Here is a 17721-nt window from a genome sequence, read left to right on the forward strand (position 1 = left end):
GTTTGGATAGAAAAAATCAAAAGGAGGGATGCAGACAAGGCTGGTCACTGAACCTGGCATTGCATCTCTTCACCCTGGTGAAGTTCTGATCCTGAGCGTGAGATCTGCAGAAGTGGTTCTTCACTCTGCTGAGCCTCTACCTGCTGCAGTTCCAGTGTGGCCTGTGGCACCCTTACCTGTGCTGGGGCATTGTGTGGATGGTGTTGAGCAAGAGGATAGTGGTGCTGCGATGTGGTGAGAGGACCCACTACTTCGTGAGAACCCTGCTCCAAGATCATCTGTGATCAAATTGTCTCACCACTGTCCCATGACCCAGGATGTGTAAAACACTTCCCTTGGCATGCTGGTATGTGGTACCCATGTTGCATGCTTGTGTGCTGGGCTGCTGGACTCCCACTTCGTCATTTAGTGCAGGAGCTAGATTCCCTCTTGCAGCATCTACGCAGTGTTTTTTTGCAGCCCCTGTTTAGGAGCTTTGCAGCAAGTCTGGCAATGCCAAAGGCTCCCTGCCATGGACCTGCTGTGCTTCAGAGGCAGACTGTCTGCTGCACACCCTGACTGGCTGTGCTGGGAGAAAATCTGTCCCATAATGGGGGTAGTACTGTACCAGCAGAAATGGTGGGGCCCTGCCTGCAGGTGATATTTAGTCTGAGGATATAAGGACACTTGAGCTTTTAATGATTTTTGTTTAGGTAGATTCAGACCTTCCCTTAGTAAACAAGACGGCATTATCACAGAGCTGCTTTGTTTTCAGTGGCTGGTCTCACACATAATAAATAGGTTAAAGTTAACTGAAGCAAGCATTGATTTTTCTCTCAGTACGTGTGGGATTTCCTCCCTTGGGAGGGCTTGAGTAGTGTGGGAGACCTTCAGGGGAGGGTGTATGTGTGTGAAGAGAGTGCCATGTAGCTGGGGCATTACTTTTTTTCCCCACTCTAAATTTTCCTCTTATTATCTCTTCCCCAACTCTCTCCCCTCCTTTCTTTCAGGTTCCAGCAAGTAAGGTTCCAGCTCCCACTCAGAAATTTCCTGGGGTGATAGTGACTGGGAGACACCCTCTGGACCTTCAGGGAGGCCTGGTTGTGCGCAGTCCTGCTGGAGGAGAGGGGCATGGAGCAATGATGGGCAGAGCTGGGCAAAACAAGGGATGGGGATACTGGGGAGCAGGTCTGCAACCAGTGGTGGAGGTAGTGATGGTGAAGTTATTGATATGTGTGATAGGAGTTAACTCTTCGGTTTCATAATTTTTTTTTCCAAATGGAAGTCAAAGAATAGGGAAAAAAAATGAAAACCCCAAATTATCGATGCTGCTTTAGAAGGCTTTGACATTAAATGATTGCCAGGCTCTGTTTGTTTCTTTCTTTAGATAGCGTTATTAGACTTCTTCCATCCAAATCATCCCCTCCAAACAAACATAACTCCCCCAATTGCCTTTCTCTCCTTAATTGAACCCAGCTCCCCCTTGGTTATAGGCATGTCTGCTACTTTGTATTTGTGCCACAATTTGCCTTCCAGAACATTTACTTACTTGCTTACTTAGAAATCTACTGCATTGCCTGGTGTTATGGCATATGGTTGCCTTACATCAATTAAAAATCAACATGGTCCAACAGAATATAACACCATCCCCTGCTTCTTTGAATGGATGTTTGCAGCTGGGTAGGGATTAAAGCAGATTGTAATGGATTAGACTAGGGATTAAAACAGCCTGTAATGGATACGGTGTTGGACTATTCCATTTCTATTCTTGGATATAGACTGCGCAAATCTAGGGTTGTCAAATGACATCCTCACTGTCAGCGTGTCATGCAAGAGGCCAGGTTTTGAAGCAAACCTGATTTCCTGCAACAGGGATGGTACGAACTGGAAAAGCCCCTTTCCTGCGGGCTGGTGATGGGCGCGCAGTTCGCGGATCGTGCAGGAGATGGGGGTGTTGCTCACGTTACCTTTGTCTTCTGGAGAAGGAAAGGGATTAGAGAGCACTGCTGCTTCTCTCTTTGACACTGAGGCCTCTGCTAAGGGCTGGGGCATCCGGAGCGGGAAGATTTTAATAGACAGTCCCACATCATCAGTGGGACTTCAGCTGTGCGTGTTATTATTTAACAGTAATAAGCAGGCACGGATGAAGGGTTTTTAGGGTTTTGTTTAGAAACACCAACCCTTCCTGTGGGTATCTGTCTGAGAAATGAGGGCCTGGGGCAATCTTGCTGAATAGTATTAACTGAATGTCTGGGATTGTCCCCGAGTGTGGCAGGTGTGGATGATATTCACAAAGGGTGATTTTAGTTGCAAGTAACAGCTCTTCAGTCTGCAGGATAGGAAAGACCTGCTATTGAGGTGGTGAAAGTACTGCCCTAAAGAAAGTGTTGGTGAACACACCGGTGCATGAAGCCCATCACATTCTATGCCATGTCCAGCACAGCTGGGCTCTTGTGGTGACAAAGCAATGTGGTGGACACAAAGCAATGCCTTGTGCTGGCAGGGTTTGGGAAAGGAGACATGTCCACCAGTCCTGTCTTGGTGTGGGTGGGTTTTGGTCATGAAGTCAGGGATGATGCTGCACAAATGAGTGTCTGATCCAGGTGCGAACAAGGACTAGGGCTTAAACAGTGTCCAGCAAGGCTGAGAAGATAAATGGGACTGGGTGGACTGCACAATGGCTAAGCAGCGGCAATTGCTAGCCCCATGGTAGCTTTTACTGTGTGATGACAGGGATTCTGGACATGCAGAACTCTTCAGGGGCAGCAGTGAGCTGCTGCTGGGTCCAGAGGGACTGGAGAAACTTTAATCATAATGTAAGGACAAGTTCTGCATGTCACTGTAGGAGGACGTGTCACTCACTGTAGGAGGATGACATTTGGTGGGCAGTGCATCCCTTCACAGTGCATAGCAATGGCAAGATCCAGGGGTGGCATGCGTGCCGCTGATGCCACGTACCTGGGGACACTGTTCTTGCAGCAGTCGATCTAGGGAGACAGCTGAGCTCCTGCCGCTTCCCCGTACCGTGTTGTTCCTTCAGAAGCAGCGGGAGGGTGCAGACTCGGGGCCGGCCCGGCTCTGTGCATGCAGAGCAGCGCCTGCCACAGGTGTGTGTAACTTGTGCGATCCCCGCGCCCGCGGTTTTATGGACCAGCTCTGGCTGAGGCCCACGTCACTGCTCCCACACAAATGAAATGCCATCTCCTAAACATTTTGGCAGCGTAGCTTGAAAAGGAGCCGATTCCAATTCAGAAATAACATCCGTTGGGTTGGGGGCGGGTGATTTGCTTCCCCTGCCCCCACCTCCCACTTTCCCTCTCTACGTCGGAGTTTGCAGCTCATGGGCAGGGCCGTGCCCGTGGGTAGGGGCCCGCACCGTGCACCGGCTCGCTCTGCACCCCTTCCCCCCCGCCTCCCCGGAGCTGTTAGCGCTTTTCTCTGCAGACCGGCTGACACCCCGGACCCTCTTTTCGCTCCCGCAGGACAACCATTTAGCGACAGCTCCCACCGTTTGCACCAGCCAGCGGTGTTTGCAGCCCCCCCTTCCCTCCTCCAACTTGCTTCTCGCTCTGCCCAGCGGCAGCCGGGCTCTCCCCAGCCCGAGTCAGACGCTTTGCAGCAGGAGCGGGCTAAGCGCGGGGCATCGGCTAGCAAGGAAACCCCACCGCTCTCCCATCACCGATCCTTTCTCTGTCCCTCTCTCCCTCCGCTCCCGGCCGGGCTGGAAGACCCACGTTAGGCGGGAGAAACTGTTGAGCCGTCCCCGCTGTGGGACTGGCGGGGGGGGAGATACCGCGGGGAGAGCCGTGTAGTTGGTGGATCCGTCCTTGTACGGCAAAGAATGGCTGATGTGGTAAGTGGGAGGGTGGGACGATTAACATAATGCTAATTATTGACACTTTTCAAAGGGAGGAGGAGAACGGGAGAAGGTCGACCGTGGGTTTGATCTGAAGAGAAAGTGCCGACGTGTTGCTGCAATGAATCGCTCCGGAGGGACGTGGCACAGGCACGGATGGCTATGACCAAGGGTGACCCCCGGGAGGATGGGGGACGCCCCGCAGCCGTGGGAGCCGGCAGCCTGCCCTCTCCCCTTCGCACCGTGCGATTACTCACACCTTGCCCGGGGGCCGAAGCTGCAAAGCTCCTTGGGCTTTGCCAGCAGAACGCGGGTGTCCTGGCCGGGGGAAATGTTGCGTCCCTGCGATGGGAGCGGGAGCGCTGCACTGCCATGACCTAAAGAAAGCCATCTCCTCCTCGCTCCTTCTCCCGACCCGGTCCCGAGGTGATGCTGCAGTGAGCTGCCTGCAGATACTGCCCTTTCTGGGTTATTCGCTCCCCAAATAAATCCTGCTAGTGTCCCTTCCTGGATGGTGGCGAGGTTGCTGGGATTCCCACGCACACGCGCGGGTTCCCACGGCCGGGAGGCTCCGCTCGGGACGGGCACATCCTCACGCCCGGAGCCGGCTCTGGAGCGGTGCTGCTGGATGGCTGAGTCCGTGGGTACGCTGTCACACACGGGGAGTGACCCAGGAGCTGCTCATCCCAGCTGCGTTCCTTATGCCCCTTACCACATCTAGCCTTTGTGCGTACATACGCATGTATATATACAGGGTGAGGAATACCCACACTGCTCTAAATACGAGTATATGTAAATATACATCAGGAGAAACAGTGAATGACGGCTGCTTTGTCTCGGGCAGGAGCACACATACCAAATCAGGAGAAAAGGCTGGGTGATGCTCCAGCTGATTCGGTGCGGCGCGGTGTCCCGCTCCCGCTCCCGCCCCCGGCCCCGCTCCCGGCCCCCGGCCCCCGGCCCCCGGCGGCGCGGCGCAGCGCGGCTGGTGACTCGGTGGTGTATTTCAGCGGCGGCGGCGGCTTGGCAAGGCTCGGGGCTCCTCCCCCCGTGTGGTGTTACCCTCTCACTTGATCAAATCCTTGAACGTGAACAGTTTCACTGAAAAGCACTTTTCAAAAAAAAAAAAAAAAAATCCACCAACAGTAAGGAACAGAATCCAACTACCGGGGAGAGAGTTTTTTTTTTCTCTTTTTTTTCCTTCTTTCCTTTTTTTTTCCTTTTCTTTTTTTTTTTTTTTTTTTTTTTCCTGGTCATCGTCTCAGAGGCTGAGAAAGGGGGAAGAGAAAGAAGGAGAGCGAGAGAAAGAGGAGTCTTTTGCAAATAAGAATTATTATAATTAGAATCCGGCCCCTTTCTCCTTAACAAAAAAAAAAAGCCCTAAACGCAGCGCCTCGTCCCCCCTCCCTCTCCAAGCCCCCCGACTCGCTCCGCAAAGGCATGGAGAAGGGGACTAACTGCTTTCCGACCTGCCACACCGTTTTTCTCGCCTGGACATGGCTCTTACTTCTCTCTTGGTGTTGCACCGGCGCCGAAATAACTTGCAGATCCTGCTCGTCTCCATCGCCCTCCTGGCCGCCCTCCTCGTCTCGCCTTAGGCAGGAGCAGCGACAGCCGCCGCCGCCGCCGCCGCCGCGGGGATTACGGAGCTGGCCGGGCGGCCGAGCGCGGAGCTCGGCCGGGGCGGCGGCCGCCGCGGAGCCGCTGCCGGGCGGGGAGCCGGGGGGCCGAGCGGGGCCGCGGGGAGCGGCGCTCCGCTCGGCGGGGGCGGGCGGCGGCGCGCCCGGGGGCCGGGGCCCGGCGGCGCCGCGGAGCCGGCGGAGCAGCGAGGGGCGCCGGGCGCTGCCGGCGGGCGGCGGCCGGGGGGTGCCCGCGGCCGAGGGGCAGCGCGGCGCCCGGGCTCAGCCCCGCGGGCCGCCGGAGGAGGGGAGAGCGGCGCGGCTGCGAGGGGCAGAGGAGCTGCGGCTGAGCACCACCACCTTCGCGCTCACCGGGGATGCGGCGCACAACCAAGCCATGGTGCACTGGTCCGGGCACAACAGCAGCGTGAGTATCGCCCCACCGCCCCGCGCCGGCTGGGCTTGGCGGGGAGGGAGCCGTGTGCCCACCCGCCAGGCGGGGGGTGCCGCGCTCGCCGCTGCGGGGAGGAGAGGGGCGCTTGGCGGGCACCTTGCTCGCATTGCCAGGGGGAGGGGGACACGGAGCGATGGCCGCAGAAAAAGAGAAAAGTTTTCCTGGGCAGGGACGAAGGAGAATGGGAGCACCTTTCCCCCCCCCGCCCCCGAAGGTACAGCTGCGGTCTCCGGGGCAGCGCGATCGCAGCGCCGGCAAAGGGGCCGGGCTGGCCGGAGCCTTCTCCCTTGCGCAGGGGAGACCCCCGGCTCGCCGCTCCAGTCTGTCCCATGGGCCTGCACAGCTGGGACCCCTTTCTCTCTGTCTCTTCGTATGTAATATGCACCTCGGCACGCTTCGCTGCCTCTGTGCCAGGGGATGAATGATGTACAGTGGTGGAGGAAAAGGCCTCCCGTTCCCTGCTCTGCATGCTGGCGACAGGAGGGATCCCATTAATTCCTTCAGGGGTGGAAAGCCCCCAGCACGTTAAGGGGCTCTGCGAGGAGGCAGGTAGTGCAAGCACGGCGAAAAGTTTGTGAAAAATCTATGGCATCTCAAGCCTTTTCCCTGTAGTCAATAATAACGAGTAGCTGAGGTGTCCCTGAAAGTCTGTGGGACTGTGTGTGCACTGTGTGTGCGTGGGGGGGGTGTCCCAAAAGCCCACACACCATCGTGCCATGATAGTGCAGGGCCCTCCCTCGCACCCTGCTTCGCAACGCCCGGCAGATGGCTGTGGACAGAACTTCAATTTTCTTTTAACTTGGTATCAGAAATACTATTTCCCCTCTGATGTAAAGTCTGAGAACAGGCGTAATTTAAAGGGCTCCGGGAAACCTTTATGTCTGATGACAATATTCCCATTATTCTGATTATTATAGCTTGTCACTGCCTTGAAAATGCCTCTTTTATTGTTTTGCCACTATTGGAAATGGGCATAAAGCAATTAACAGCATAAAACAGATCGGCTGGATTTTCAGATACATTCTTCATGAAACTGATTAGTCATTAAAAAGCAAATTTTCTATCTATCTATCTGCCTGGCTATCTAGCTATGCATCACCTATAGCTTCATAATGTGCAATTCAACCAGCTCTTTATTTTTTTGACTGGAAGTTTTCTTCTCTATTTATTATTACTTAGGCAATAATTCTGACAGCAATGTAGATGTTACTTTGATTTAACCAATTTTTAAAGGCAGTTGTGTTTGCCAGACATGAATTCCACTCTCATTAAAGATGAAAGCAAACATTCAAGAGAAAACAGCTGCATGGTATAATTTAGCACTACACTTATCTCTAGGATTATTTATTTTTAATATAACATGGCATGTAATGAAGAAAACAACCTATATGCCCTCTCTTTTGTTTCATTTTGGTGCTGAATCAAGGAGTATTGAGCAAAAGAAGCTAAAATCCTCCCCCATCCCTTCCCAGCATGGATTTCCAATAGTTTTGAGTATTTCTGGTTAAAGTAGCAGAGAAAACTCATTCTGTAGGCATTTGCAGGGGAAAGAAAGGTTATTTTTTCTAAAGTGTAGGTCAGAAAGTGATTTTTCACAAAATTCTCCCTCCTTCTTTGGTTTCTTTTATAGAAATATGCCGTTTCAATAACTAGTTTCCTTTATTATTTAACTCCAGGTGACGAGAAGGGTAATAAAGGAAAACGTCTCGATTGTTCACGACTTTGCATTAAGGTTTTGCACCTCAAGATACCATGCATTGAAAGCTTCCAACTCAAAAGCACAAGCAAAAGCAAAAGACTGGTGTTTATTGCCAGTGTGGTGTTTGTAGGAAGGAGAAGCAAGCATGTTAATAAAGACTAGTGTTACCTTTCAGTGATTTTTCTAATATGAGGTTTAGCATCTGGAGACTTTTTTCTCCTGTCTCTTGGAGAAAACACTGCATTTAGTGATTAACTGGATTTTTTTTAAACAGTGTAGAGGGAAAGTTAAATGCTTGAACCTGGGTCCCTTCATTTATTAGCAGAGAAGGCTGAATCCAACGCCTGTTTTTCTACTGCAGTTCAGTTTTTACCTAATTCTGCTGTTGGGGTGGCTGTGGCACAGGAACGTCAAGCAATTTGCCCAAGGTCACTCAGGGAAACGGTGTGGCTTCTTTTGCCAGCCACATTGGTTCCCAGTCCCTCACCTCAAAGCATATATTTTCTTAGGTCACAGTAAGCAGGTGTACTGAAAAGCACAGTAAAACAGCCGGAAGGTGTACTGAAAATGGACAAAAGATATGAATTCATGTGTTATGATTATGCCAGATGACCTAGGAGAGCAGGTAGGACATGTCTGTATGCTATTGTTTTCAGGCTACCAAAGCAGTAGAGGCATACAGCTTGCTTTTACCAATTCCCTGTTACTTGAACAGACTTCAAAACTCAAGCTTTTGTCTCTTATGATTTATTAAAAACATAATCAATCAAATTTCATGCAATGAAGGAGTATATTTCAAATCAGGCATTAGTGGTGGGGGATTCCTAACAACTGGATGCATTTGCAAAGAAGAGGAAAGCATGGTAATAAAAAAATTGTTTTTTTACTGGGACATATAGATCTACAGACACTCCACAAAAGGGAGATCTTTGCAGCTGCTGCATGTCCTGTTACCTAGAATTTTAAAAACCTCCTGTGTTTTTTTTTTAACTTATTTTAAGAGCAACTCCCCCTCCGTCTCCTACCCCCCTTTTCTCCCACGTCCCTCAAATCTCAATTTAACTTATTAAAAAATAATTCCTTCCAGGCAACAAACTTTTGTTTTCTCCATTTGCAGATAGTGAGGTCAGGATTAGGATAGAGGCAAAAGGCTGGTGAGATTGGAGAATTTGAGTTCTCTGCTTTGTCCTGCCCAGAGGCTTTTCCTGTGACCTTAGGAAAGACAATTAACCTCTCTGGATCTCCTCTTCCATGTTAAATGAGGATAGTACTACTTAGCTACCACAAAGTGGTGGTGTGGAGCAGAATTCATTTCTGCTTTGTACAATACCTGAAGGTCTTCAAGTGTAAATTGTTAGGAAAATGCAAAAATACTCTTCTGTGTAGAAATTAGGTTTGTGTTCTCTGTGTTCTTGGGAAGGGGACTTGGCTTAATTCAGTGGGTCTGATATTAGAAAAAGGATACTTGTACTTGGGCTTCAAGTGTCAGTCTGCCCTACTAGAAGCATTTATTGAGAGAGGTCATTGAAGCTCTTGAGGGACCTGGTAGAGACCAGATAAAATGTTTTCTTGCTAAGGCCTTTCTGAAGGAAGGAGAATTTTTAGTGAAAACTACTATTATTCCCAGAAGATCTGCAAGCCATTCTTTTTTCAAAGCCATTGCTCTCTGAACACACACTGTGTACCAATGTGGCATGCGGTGAGCAGTTGTATCCTCTACACTTGTTTTCCCACTCTCTAGATGGTTATGTTACTGCATGAATTTTTTTCTCGTTCTGCTCACCAGATGCTCTCTCCAACCTTCCTGTGAAGATGATCTGATTCCTCAGATTAACTTTTCTTCCTTCCTCTCTCCCTGATTTCTAGGATAAGGACCTGCAAAAATAAGTAGCAGAACCTTTAATGCTGTTACAGCGTTAAATCTCGCTATCTTGTTTCTTGACAATAGTTTTTTCAAGAGATTTCAACAAACTACAGTGGATAAAACACGCTTACTCAGATTGATCTCCTGATATGATCACTAGTGGAATGGTAAACGGGGACTGTTGTCATTAGGTTTCAGAGTTGTCACTCTGATGAATGCAGCTATTTATAGGAAGTACTTAATTCTGTCCATGCTTTTTCCACGATGGAAGTGCTTCAAATTCTGTGGTGTTATGGGTGTGTTTTTTCAATATAAGAAGCAAAGATGCACATTTTTTAGCTTTCTTTTAACCTCTAGCAGACATTTTCAATCCATTATCTATGGAGAGGCCTCAGCTTGTGATCATAGTGTGCTTTAGCTATCCCATGTATACATGTCCTTGGCTTTCTAGTAACCAGAGGCAAGCTCCAGACATCAAGTTGAGGAAATGTACTATAATGCCACAGTAAGAGCAGGAGAGGGCATTTGCCTAAGGCATGTGCAGTATTGCACGTTGCTTCAGCCAGGCTAAGTTCCTGTATGATCCTAGGGGTTGGATTTTTCATGCTATAGGAAAAATATCAGCAGTGCATGCTTTTATCTCAGTGCAGTGCAGCAGTGCAGAAGATAAACCTGGAGAAGGGTAGTGTGCCTAAGTGATATAGCTGCTACTTGTGCAGACCATGCAACTGCATTGATGCTTATAGTATGATCGAGGCTCTGAAAGCTGGGGAAGGCAGTATGAGAGCTGGTGAGAGACTGGACTGGTGCCTTGTTTTATCTTGTCAGCCATGCTACACTGTTTTGTCCACAGGTCTGGTTAGCCTGTGGCTGTCATCTCTAGAGTTAACATGGTTGCAAGATTCACTCCAGGACTGGGAATATGAGATGTCTTTGGGAGAAGACTCTGGTAAAGAGGAGGCTAATAGTGTTACAGTAGCCTACAGCCACCTGAAGTAGAGTTAGAAAGAAGATGCAGCTTATGGTATTGGGTGAAGAGGATATAACATGTGGCAACGGCCACAACGTATGTCAGATTGGACATTAGGAAGAGTTTCTTCTCAGAGAAAGTGGTGCAGCAAGGCACCAGAAAGTTTTGGGGATCTCTATCCTTGGAGATATTCAAGACTCACGTAGGCATGATCTGATGGTGACAACCCTGCTCTGAATGGGCTTCTGTGATTCTTTTCCTCCTGTTACCACTGATCCTATTCCTTTACCCTGTGCAAGCTCTGAGGGCTGGCAGTGAAAAGCAGGTTGTACCAGTTCTCGCAGTGAAGCTTGTGTCTTCCGGGAATGATTCTTCTGAATGCTGTTGGCAGTGTTCTGGTGTGATCTGCTAATGTACTGGTGGTTTGATGCTGAGACATTACTCACTCCCATGGCGAATTACAAGCTGGGGAGGCTGATGGGCTTGCTGTGTGCCAGGTAGTTTTTCATTAAGATGCCTAGCAATGCAATGTGTGATGGGCAGAACAAGGTGGGCAATATTTGCAATTCCAAATAGACTGCTATGCTTGGAAGGGAGGAAGGGGAGAAAATGAATCTTTAGGCAGGCAATGCTGCATTCAGTTGTCAGCCATGGGTAACTGCTCCAACAGACCAGTTGGATTTCAGTTTAAAATGTTTACTCCTAGAGTGCAAGATGGTGACAGAGCAATCATATTAAATGCACTGCATTTGGTAGATATTTTAATTGCTATTCTAGACTGTTTCTTTCTCAAATGCTTTTGGCTATGTTGCCGTCTCATTGCCATTGAAGGTAGGCTGGCTGTGTCACAATGTCTTGATGTATTTCCACTTCTCCACTACCTTTAGTAATGAAGTTTGCCACTGAAGTCCTTCTCCAGGACTTTGCCAATCCATTTTTAATTAATACTCAAATAGAAGATGGGGAAATAAAAACAAAACTCTTGCATGGCAATTGCTTTTATGGTCGTATTGAGTCAGTAGAGCAGGAAGAAGGCATCTGGAAAATATTTTCCGGGTTATTTCTCTCCAGACTGGTTTCATTGCAAAGTCAGGTTGATGTCCAGTGGACGGCCCTTGATGTTGCTTGTGGATCCCATGAAGCTGGCAGATTCCCCCAGCCATTACCCTGCCTAGCGCAGCAAGCTGTCGAACTTCTTGTAGCCCAGAGCTCAGTAACAGAACTGCTCCCGTTCTAGGTGCCTGTCAGCAGTTTCCCTTCAGGCCTCAATACTCAGGCTTTTTCATGCGCAGGGATGAGGCCTAGGATTTGTGGCTAAGCTTTCACAGTGATTTAAATGCAAACAGAAACAGCTATGTGATTCTTTAATTAATTTTTTAATGGAAAACATTAATCCAATTAGATGACAAAGTATTTTGAAAATGGGTTTGAGCAGATAATTGATGTTAGGCAGGAGAAATTTTTCCCAAAAGGGAGGTGGGGTGCGACAAATATTTTCTTAAATGCAGGGCTCTGGGAAGATGAAACTTTCTGAGAGTTTCCAAATTTATAGCTGGATTCGTAGTAGAGATTTTAGAAAAAGTACGAAAGCAGTGTTGTCTAATGGGCAAAGCACAGGTTAAGGAGCAATGATCTTTAATGTTGGTTGTACAAAAGGATACTGGAAGCCATTCTTGCAAACAGTCAAGAATTTACTTAAGTCATACCCTAGTGTCATGCTCCTTAAGCTCCCTGGATGTCTATAGATAGAATGGAGGAGAGCAGTACATACTTACCTGAGTCAGTACTCTCTTACAAATCCAGATTTGTTTCAGGATTGAAGGGCAAGCCTGAGCTCATGGTTGGGATTTATTCCAGCACAATTGCATGGAAACCTGTCAGTTATGGAGTTAAGGCTTGGGTTTGGCTGGGATCCGGTCAAGTTTAGCTTCCAGTGAGAATCTGTGTTTGAAGGTGTGGAGTCCAACCTGCCTCTAATCAAGACAGTAAATTAAATGACATGTTCCTTGTGAAGCATTGAATGCTGTAAATGCAGAAAGTCCCCAAAGCAGAAAAGTATTTGGTTGGATCCTTAGTGTAAATTGATGTAGGATTGATCTAGGCCACTTTACTGTAATTGAGAATTCAACCTACAGTATTCTACAGCAGTGAAAAGTGCAAGGTAGGAATGAAGAATGAGTACAGAGGTGAGGAGACATGGGGCAGTACAGCAAGGAGACCTGTGGGCCCTTTATATTCTCTGAATTACAGCCACAGGGCTGTGGGTGGATGAGCTTCCTTCTCTCTTGTGCACAGCCCTTCCCTCTCTTGCTTGGCTCTGGGAGGTGGGAATTTGACCTACACTGTAAGCCATGCTGGGGACTGATCTGGTGATGTACTTGGCAGAGCCCGACAGGGATTTTAAGCTGAAATAACCCTTAGTTGGAAAATACTGCTTTGCTGAAGCCACACCTTCGCATGCAAGTTTCTTGGTTTGCTTAAACTCCCTGCAGGAATCCAAGGCAAACAAATTCCCAGATCCTAACTTCTCCTTAATGTCCAGGGAAAACTGCAGCATCGTTGTTAACATTTCCTCCATGCAAAAAGAAGGGCATGGCAGTATTTCCTATCTTGCCTTTATGGGGTTTTGTTTGGGGTTTTTTGACGGAACTGAATAAAGTTTGATGCATGTTTGAAGAGCGTGGCTATGTGGGTGTTAAACACATTTGATAAATAACCTGCTATGGAAATTTTAGGGTTAATTCCCAGGCCTCATGGCCAGCAGAGTCCCAGCATACAATAAAAATCAGAAAAGACTGATGCTGAATAATCAAACCTCTCTGTTTTTTCCTCCCTCTCAGTCCTGAAGGAGACCTGATTGCTCTCCCACTGGAAGGACTGGCAAAGCCCTCTTGTTCAAGGAGGGCCCCCGACACAGAGGCTGTCGCTCTGTTTTCTCCCCTTCGTATTCAGATATGCGACACAAACGCTAGCCAGGCAGATCTGCAGAGCACTACAGAGCCTCTGTGCCCAAAATAGCATCACTTTTAATTAGCTCCAGCATGATTTGGACACCCTGGGGTGCAGGCTGTAGGAAAGGGTGCCGGGTTGCTGGTGTGTGAAAAGCAGAGCTGGGCGCTAGAGGGAGCGTGGGCATTTGCTAAAGGAAGCAAAATACTGCAACGTATGGGGAGGGGGAGCTGGGCCCTGGAAAATGCACGCTGGAAAGACAGACGCTGCTGAAATATTGATATGAAAACCTGCTTGGAGTCATTGACTCTGTGAAACTCCTGCTGTCTGGGGTTCCCTCTACGAGAGAGGAAAATAGTCTTAGCATGCACTCGGCCGTAGTAGAGCATTTCACGCCCCCTTGGAGCTGATACTGTCTCCCTTTTGTGTCGTCTCTAATTGCTGCCAGGCTTTTTCCTGAAGATGGGAGTCCCAGTGCCGGGGTCTCTCATCCGCTCCGGTCCCCTCCAGCCTGAATCATGTGCCTGTAAAACGACCAGCATCCCCGCAGCAACTGCTGGCAGAGCTGCTGGGCTGGGAGAAGGGATGATGTTAACATTTACAGTGCCAGGAAGCAGCCATCTGAATGCTGGCTGCTCCGGACTGAAGCAGTGTCTACTCTCCACCTCCCCAACTGCTGTCCCCCTTTTTGTCTCCGGGACTAGCCCCCGAGGATAGCTGTTGATAGACCCACTTTGCTGCCCATCTTCTCCCTCTCCTACACCAGTTACAGCTGGTAGGTGAGGGCAGGGGAGTTGTGCTTCATGGCCTCTCTCCTGGGTGCCTGATCTGCAGAGGATACGCTTGTCCTGACAGGTCCCTGCCACTTGGGACTCCACAACATTTTGACCAACTTGAGGATGTTGCACAAGTCTTAGTGTTTTTGTTCCTCTCCTTTTCTTGCTTGTGAGTGGACTGGGGACAGAAGGGACTGGAATTCATCCCAGCCACTGTACAATGGGACAAAATAACATTTCTTCCTGGGAGAAGTGGTTGCACTTACTGGTGTCCTTGGGACTAAAGCGGATGTTTGGGACTTGGAAAAACTAGGACTGAGCCACAGCAAATCACTTAGGTCAATGAGGGGCTAAAGGCCTCAGGATCCTAAAAGCAAGTGCTTTGGCACTGCTTCAGGCACTACGCCAGTCTATAACAAGTGGGTACTGCTGGTATGTTTTCAGTGGACAGTGAAGCTGCTGCTGATACGCTCTAGAAGTGCGTTGAGCCGCTTGTGGGGATTTGGTAGAGGACTCCAGTGAGGGGTTAGTGGAGTGGATGGCTTGAGCACAGAGCTCCGGCTGACTTTCAAGGCAGGGAGAAAAGCATGGGTTGAGTTCAGATGTGCTTTCTTGGGGTGCCAGAGGAGGGCAGGCTGTGCACGCAGGTTGTCTTCATGATTTTTGGACTTGCCATTGTGCCTAATGGGGATGTGCATTGCTCCATGCCTTAGCTTCCCCATCTACAAGGAAGAGTTAACTCACATGCAGGGTTGTTGCTGAGGCTTAAAATGGCTGGGTGTTGGCAAAAGCTGTTGGGTGGAAGAGAATGTATAAAACATGATTATTTAGCTTTTTCCAAAAGTGCTTTAGGACCTCATGGGTGCAGGGAGGAAGGAGTGGGAGCTCTAATTAGTTGTTAGCCTTTCCCTGCGGTTTGTGCCTGATTGGAAAATCCCCTGCAGCTGTGATCAATACCATCAGGTGCAGGCAAACAGGGCTGCCTGTCTGTAGTCCTTACTTGTCTCTGTCAGAAGACTGGGGGTGGATGACTGTGTATTTGTGGACATTTCTCTGTTCTAGGCTTCCTGTTCTTTACCACCAAACCCCACCAATTTTATGCTTACAGGGTGATGGACGTGACTGTACTTATAAGGTTCTTATATGCTGCTTACTTCAGCTGTGTATTTCAAAGGTCACTAAAAGGAAGGTCAGGAGTATTAGTGGCTTTTTTTTGAGAAACTGAGGTATGCAAGAGAGGAGTGATCTCTCTGGGTTGTGCTGCTGATTAGAACTAAAGTTGGAAGGCAAGTTTTCTGACTCCTGGTCCTTATTGATATGGCTCTTTAATGACAAAGGACTTATTTTACTTCATCTGCCACAGCTCAGATGCTGGGTGTATTTTCTTTTTAGAAGAGATTGCATGAAAGAAAGGAAAAATAGGTGGGAAGAGGGGCAAGAACAGGGCTCTCATTAATAATAGAAAAGTGGAATATGCTCAGGTAATATCATTAACAGATTGATCAAGTTAAAGCACTGCAAAGTTCTGGCTGAAAGTTATTTAAAAGCATCTTTGTCTGCTGTTCTAATCCCTTTACCAGCATGCCTTCCCAGATTGAATTATTTCAAATTGCAGCTCCTTTTGAGCTGGATGAGAATTGCCATGGTGAGACTGTGGGAGCCATGAATTTGGGCTTCCATTGGAAATACAGAGAAAGGAGAGGGGTCACATCTGTCTGCTGAGGGGGTTGGGAGCTGGCCCTGAATTATGTGGCTTGTTTGTAACAGGTTGGAATAATTTAGGATGATAGTCATAGCGGGGCACATGTAGGTCTGTGTGCCTGTTTGTGCAATCTTGATGTGGGATAATGTAGTAGGATGCGAAGTTCAAGGGTCTTGTTAGCTTTTGGAATCATTAAGGTAGCTTCCCCACCCTTTGTATTGCACTTCACAATGCAAGGGGAAAAGTCTCTACAGGTAAAGGACTCCTGAGTGAGCCAGGGCAATTAAATCTTCCTCCTGCTCTCTTGAATGGGGCCTGGGTTGGATCTCCCCATGTCAGTCTTCTGCAAGGTGGAGGGCTGGGGCAGTGTGTGAAGTGTAATGTCCTTGTTCTGCCACCCATGGTGTCTTTCTAGCTTTGTTCCCAATCAGCAAAATGTTGGTAGTACTTGACACTATAGTGGGGGTGTGGATGGGTGTGCAGAAGAGTATCTGGGGTGATGCCCTGCACTCCTAGACAGACCTACTATCTGAACTGGCATGAACTCTGTGTTTGCAGTGGGACAGGGTTTTGCTTCTGTTTGGGTAGCGGAAGCCTGGTGCAAGACACGAGACTGGTGAGCCTGCAGTAAAGGAGCATGGTGACCTTGTGTACGGGAAGCCTTGCTCACAGTATGTGGTGGGATAGGCAGGCAGGCATGCAGACCTGCATGTCAGGCAGGAGGTCTCTGAAAACCACGTTTGCCATCTGGCCTGCAAAAAGACTTGCCTATGAGACAGTGAGATTGCAAACGAATATGATGATAGACATACTACTTGAGAGAACAGTTATTTTAGAAGAGAGAGAGTCTTTATCCAAGTGTGCTTTGGCAACCATTGGACCAACACCAGGAGAAAGCCCCATGCGGTCATAGTGTCCATATCAGGTGTTACAGAGATATAATAGAGGTGGTTCAACTGTCATTAGCCAGACTTTTCTGGGTAGCTGAGCCTTAAACAGAAGGGCTTTCAGAAAAGCATGGGATATGGAATATGGCAGAGAAAGATCTGGCCAGGGCATCCCACTGGATTATGATTTCTGCTGTGTGTTTTTTGAGGGTCTGCCCCAGTAGCCACACTGAACACTTGATTATCTGGCCTGAGAGCTGTCTGTTCTCCAAAGGATCAGAAAACGAGTAAAATGGCTGGTCATTTTGTTAAGCAACAGAAGTTAGCCATCACTTATCCCTTAACTGCTTGCCCTTCCAGGGCTCTTCTATCGCTCAGTGTTTTCTTTTGTCTGCCATGATCCCTCATTCTACTGCTCGTTTGGAGGAGTAAATAGTGGCATATGGTGTACTTGGCTGACATTACAGGTGTGCTGGAGGGCCGGCTGTGGTCGATACATTGATCAGCCAGAGCCCTGCCAGCTGTGAGGGTGGACACTGGGTGGCTCATGGTTCAGGCCAGATATTCTTTTGGGACCTGCTTCTTCACCCAGTTGAGCTTACAGGAACTCGGTAGCTCTGTGACCTGTTTTCCCTGTTGAATTCAGTTCATATTGGTCAAGAGATTCCAAAGTTACCCCTCTCATACTAACTCACAGACAGCATGGTCTGTTGTGTCCAAAGCTGAAACTTTGTTTCTTTTTGAAGGCAACCTAAAAGACAGCTACAGCATCACTCTGAGGAGGCCTTAATTTAGTTAATTAATGTTGTTCACTGTTGTTTTTTGCCAGCCTGCCTGGGAACTCCGTTCCTTTAATCACAAGGCAACATCGCTGGCAGTGTAGCATTCTCAGTTTGCTTGTACTGCATCTCTTTGTTGCAGGCTCAATTCTACCCTCCCTTGCTTTTAATTAATATAAGATTATCT

General features: G+C 48.6%; 1 protein-coding gene across 1 annotated transcript in view; it reads left to right on the forward strand.

Moving 5' to 3' along the window:
- Positions 1-5275: 5275 nt before the first annotated feature.
- SORCS3 (sortilin related VPS10 domain containing receptor 3) overlaps positions 5276-17721 on the forward strand; it is a 320923-nt gene continuing 308477 nt past the window's right edge. The window contains exon 1 of the mRNA XM_072869960.1: positions 5276-5881. Coding sequence (XP_072726061.1) covers positions 5276-5881 — 606 coding nt within the window. The remainder of the gene's footprint in view (positions 5882-17721) is intronic.

This window comes from Ciconia boyciana, chromosome 8 (genome assembly GCF_034638445.1).
Source record: "Ciconia boyciana chromosome 8, ASM3463844v1, whole genome shotgun sequence".
Lineage (NCBI taxonomy): Eukaryota > Metazoa > Chordata > Aves > Ciconiiformes > Ciconiidae > Ciconia > Ciconia boyciana.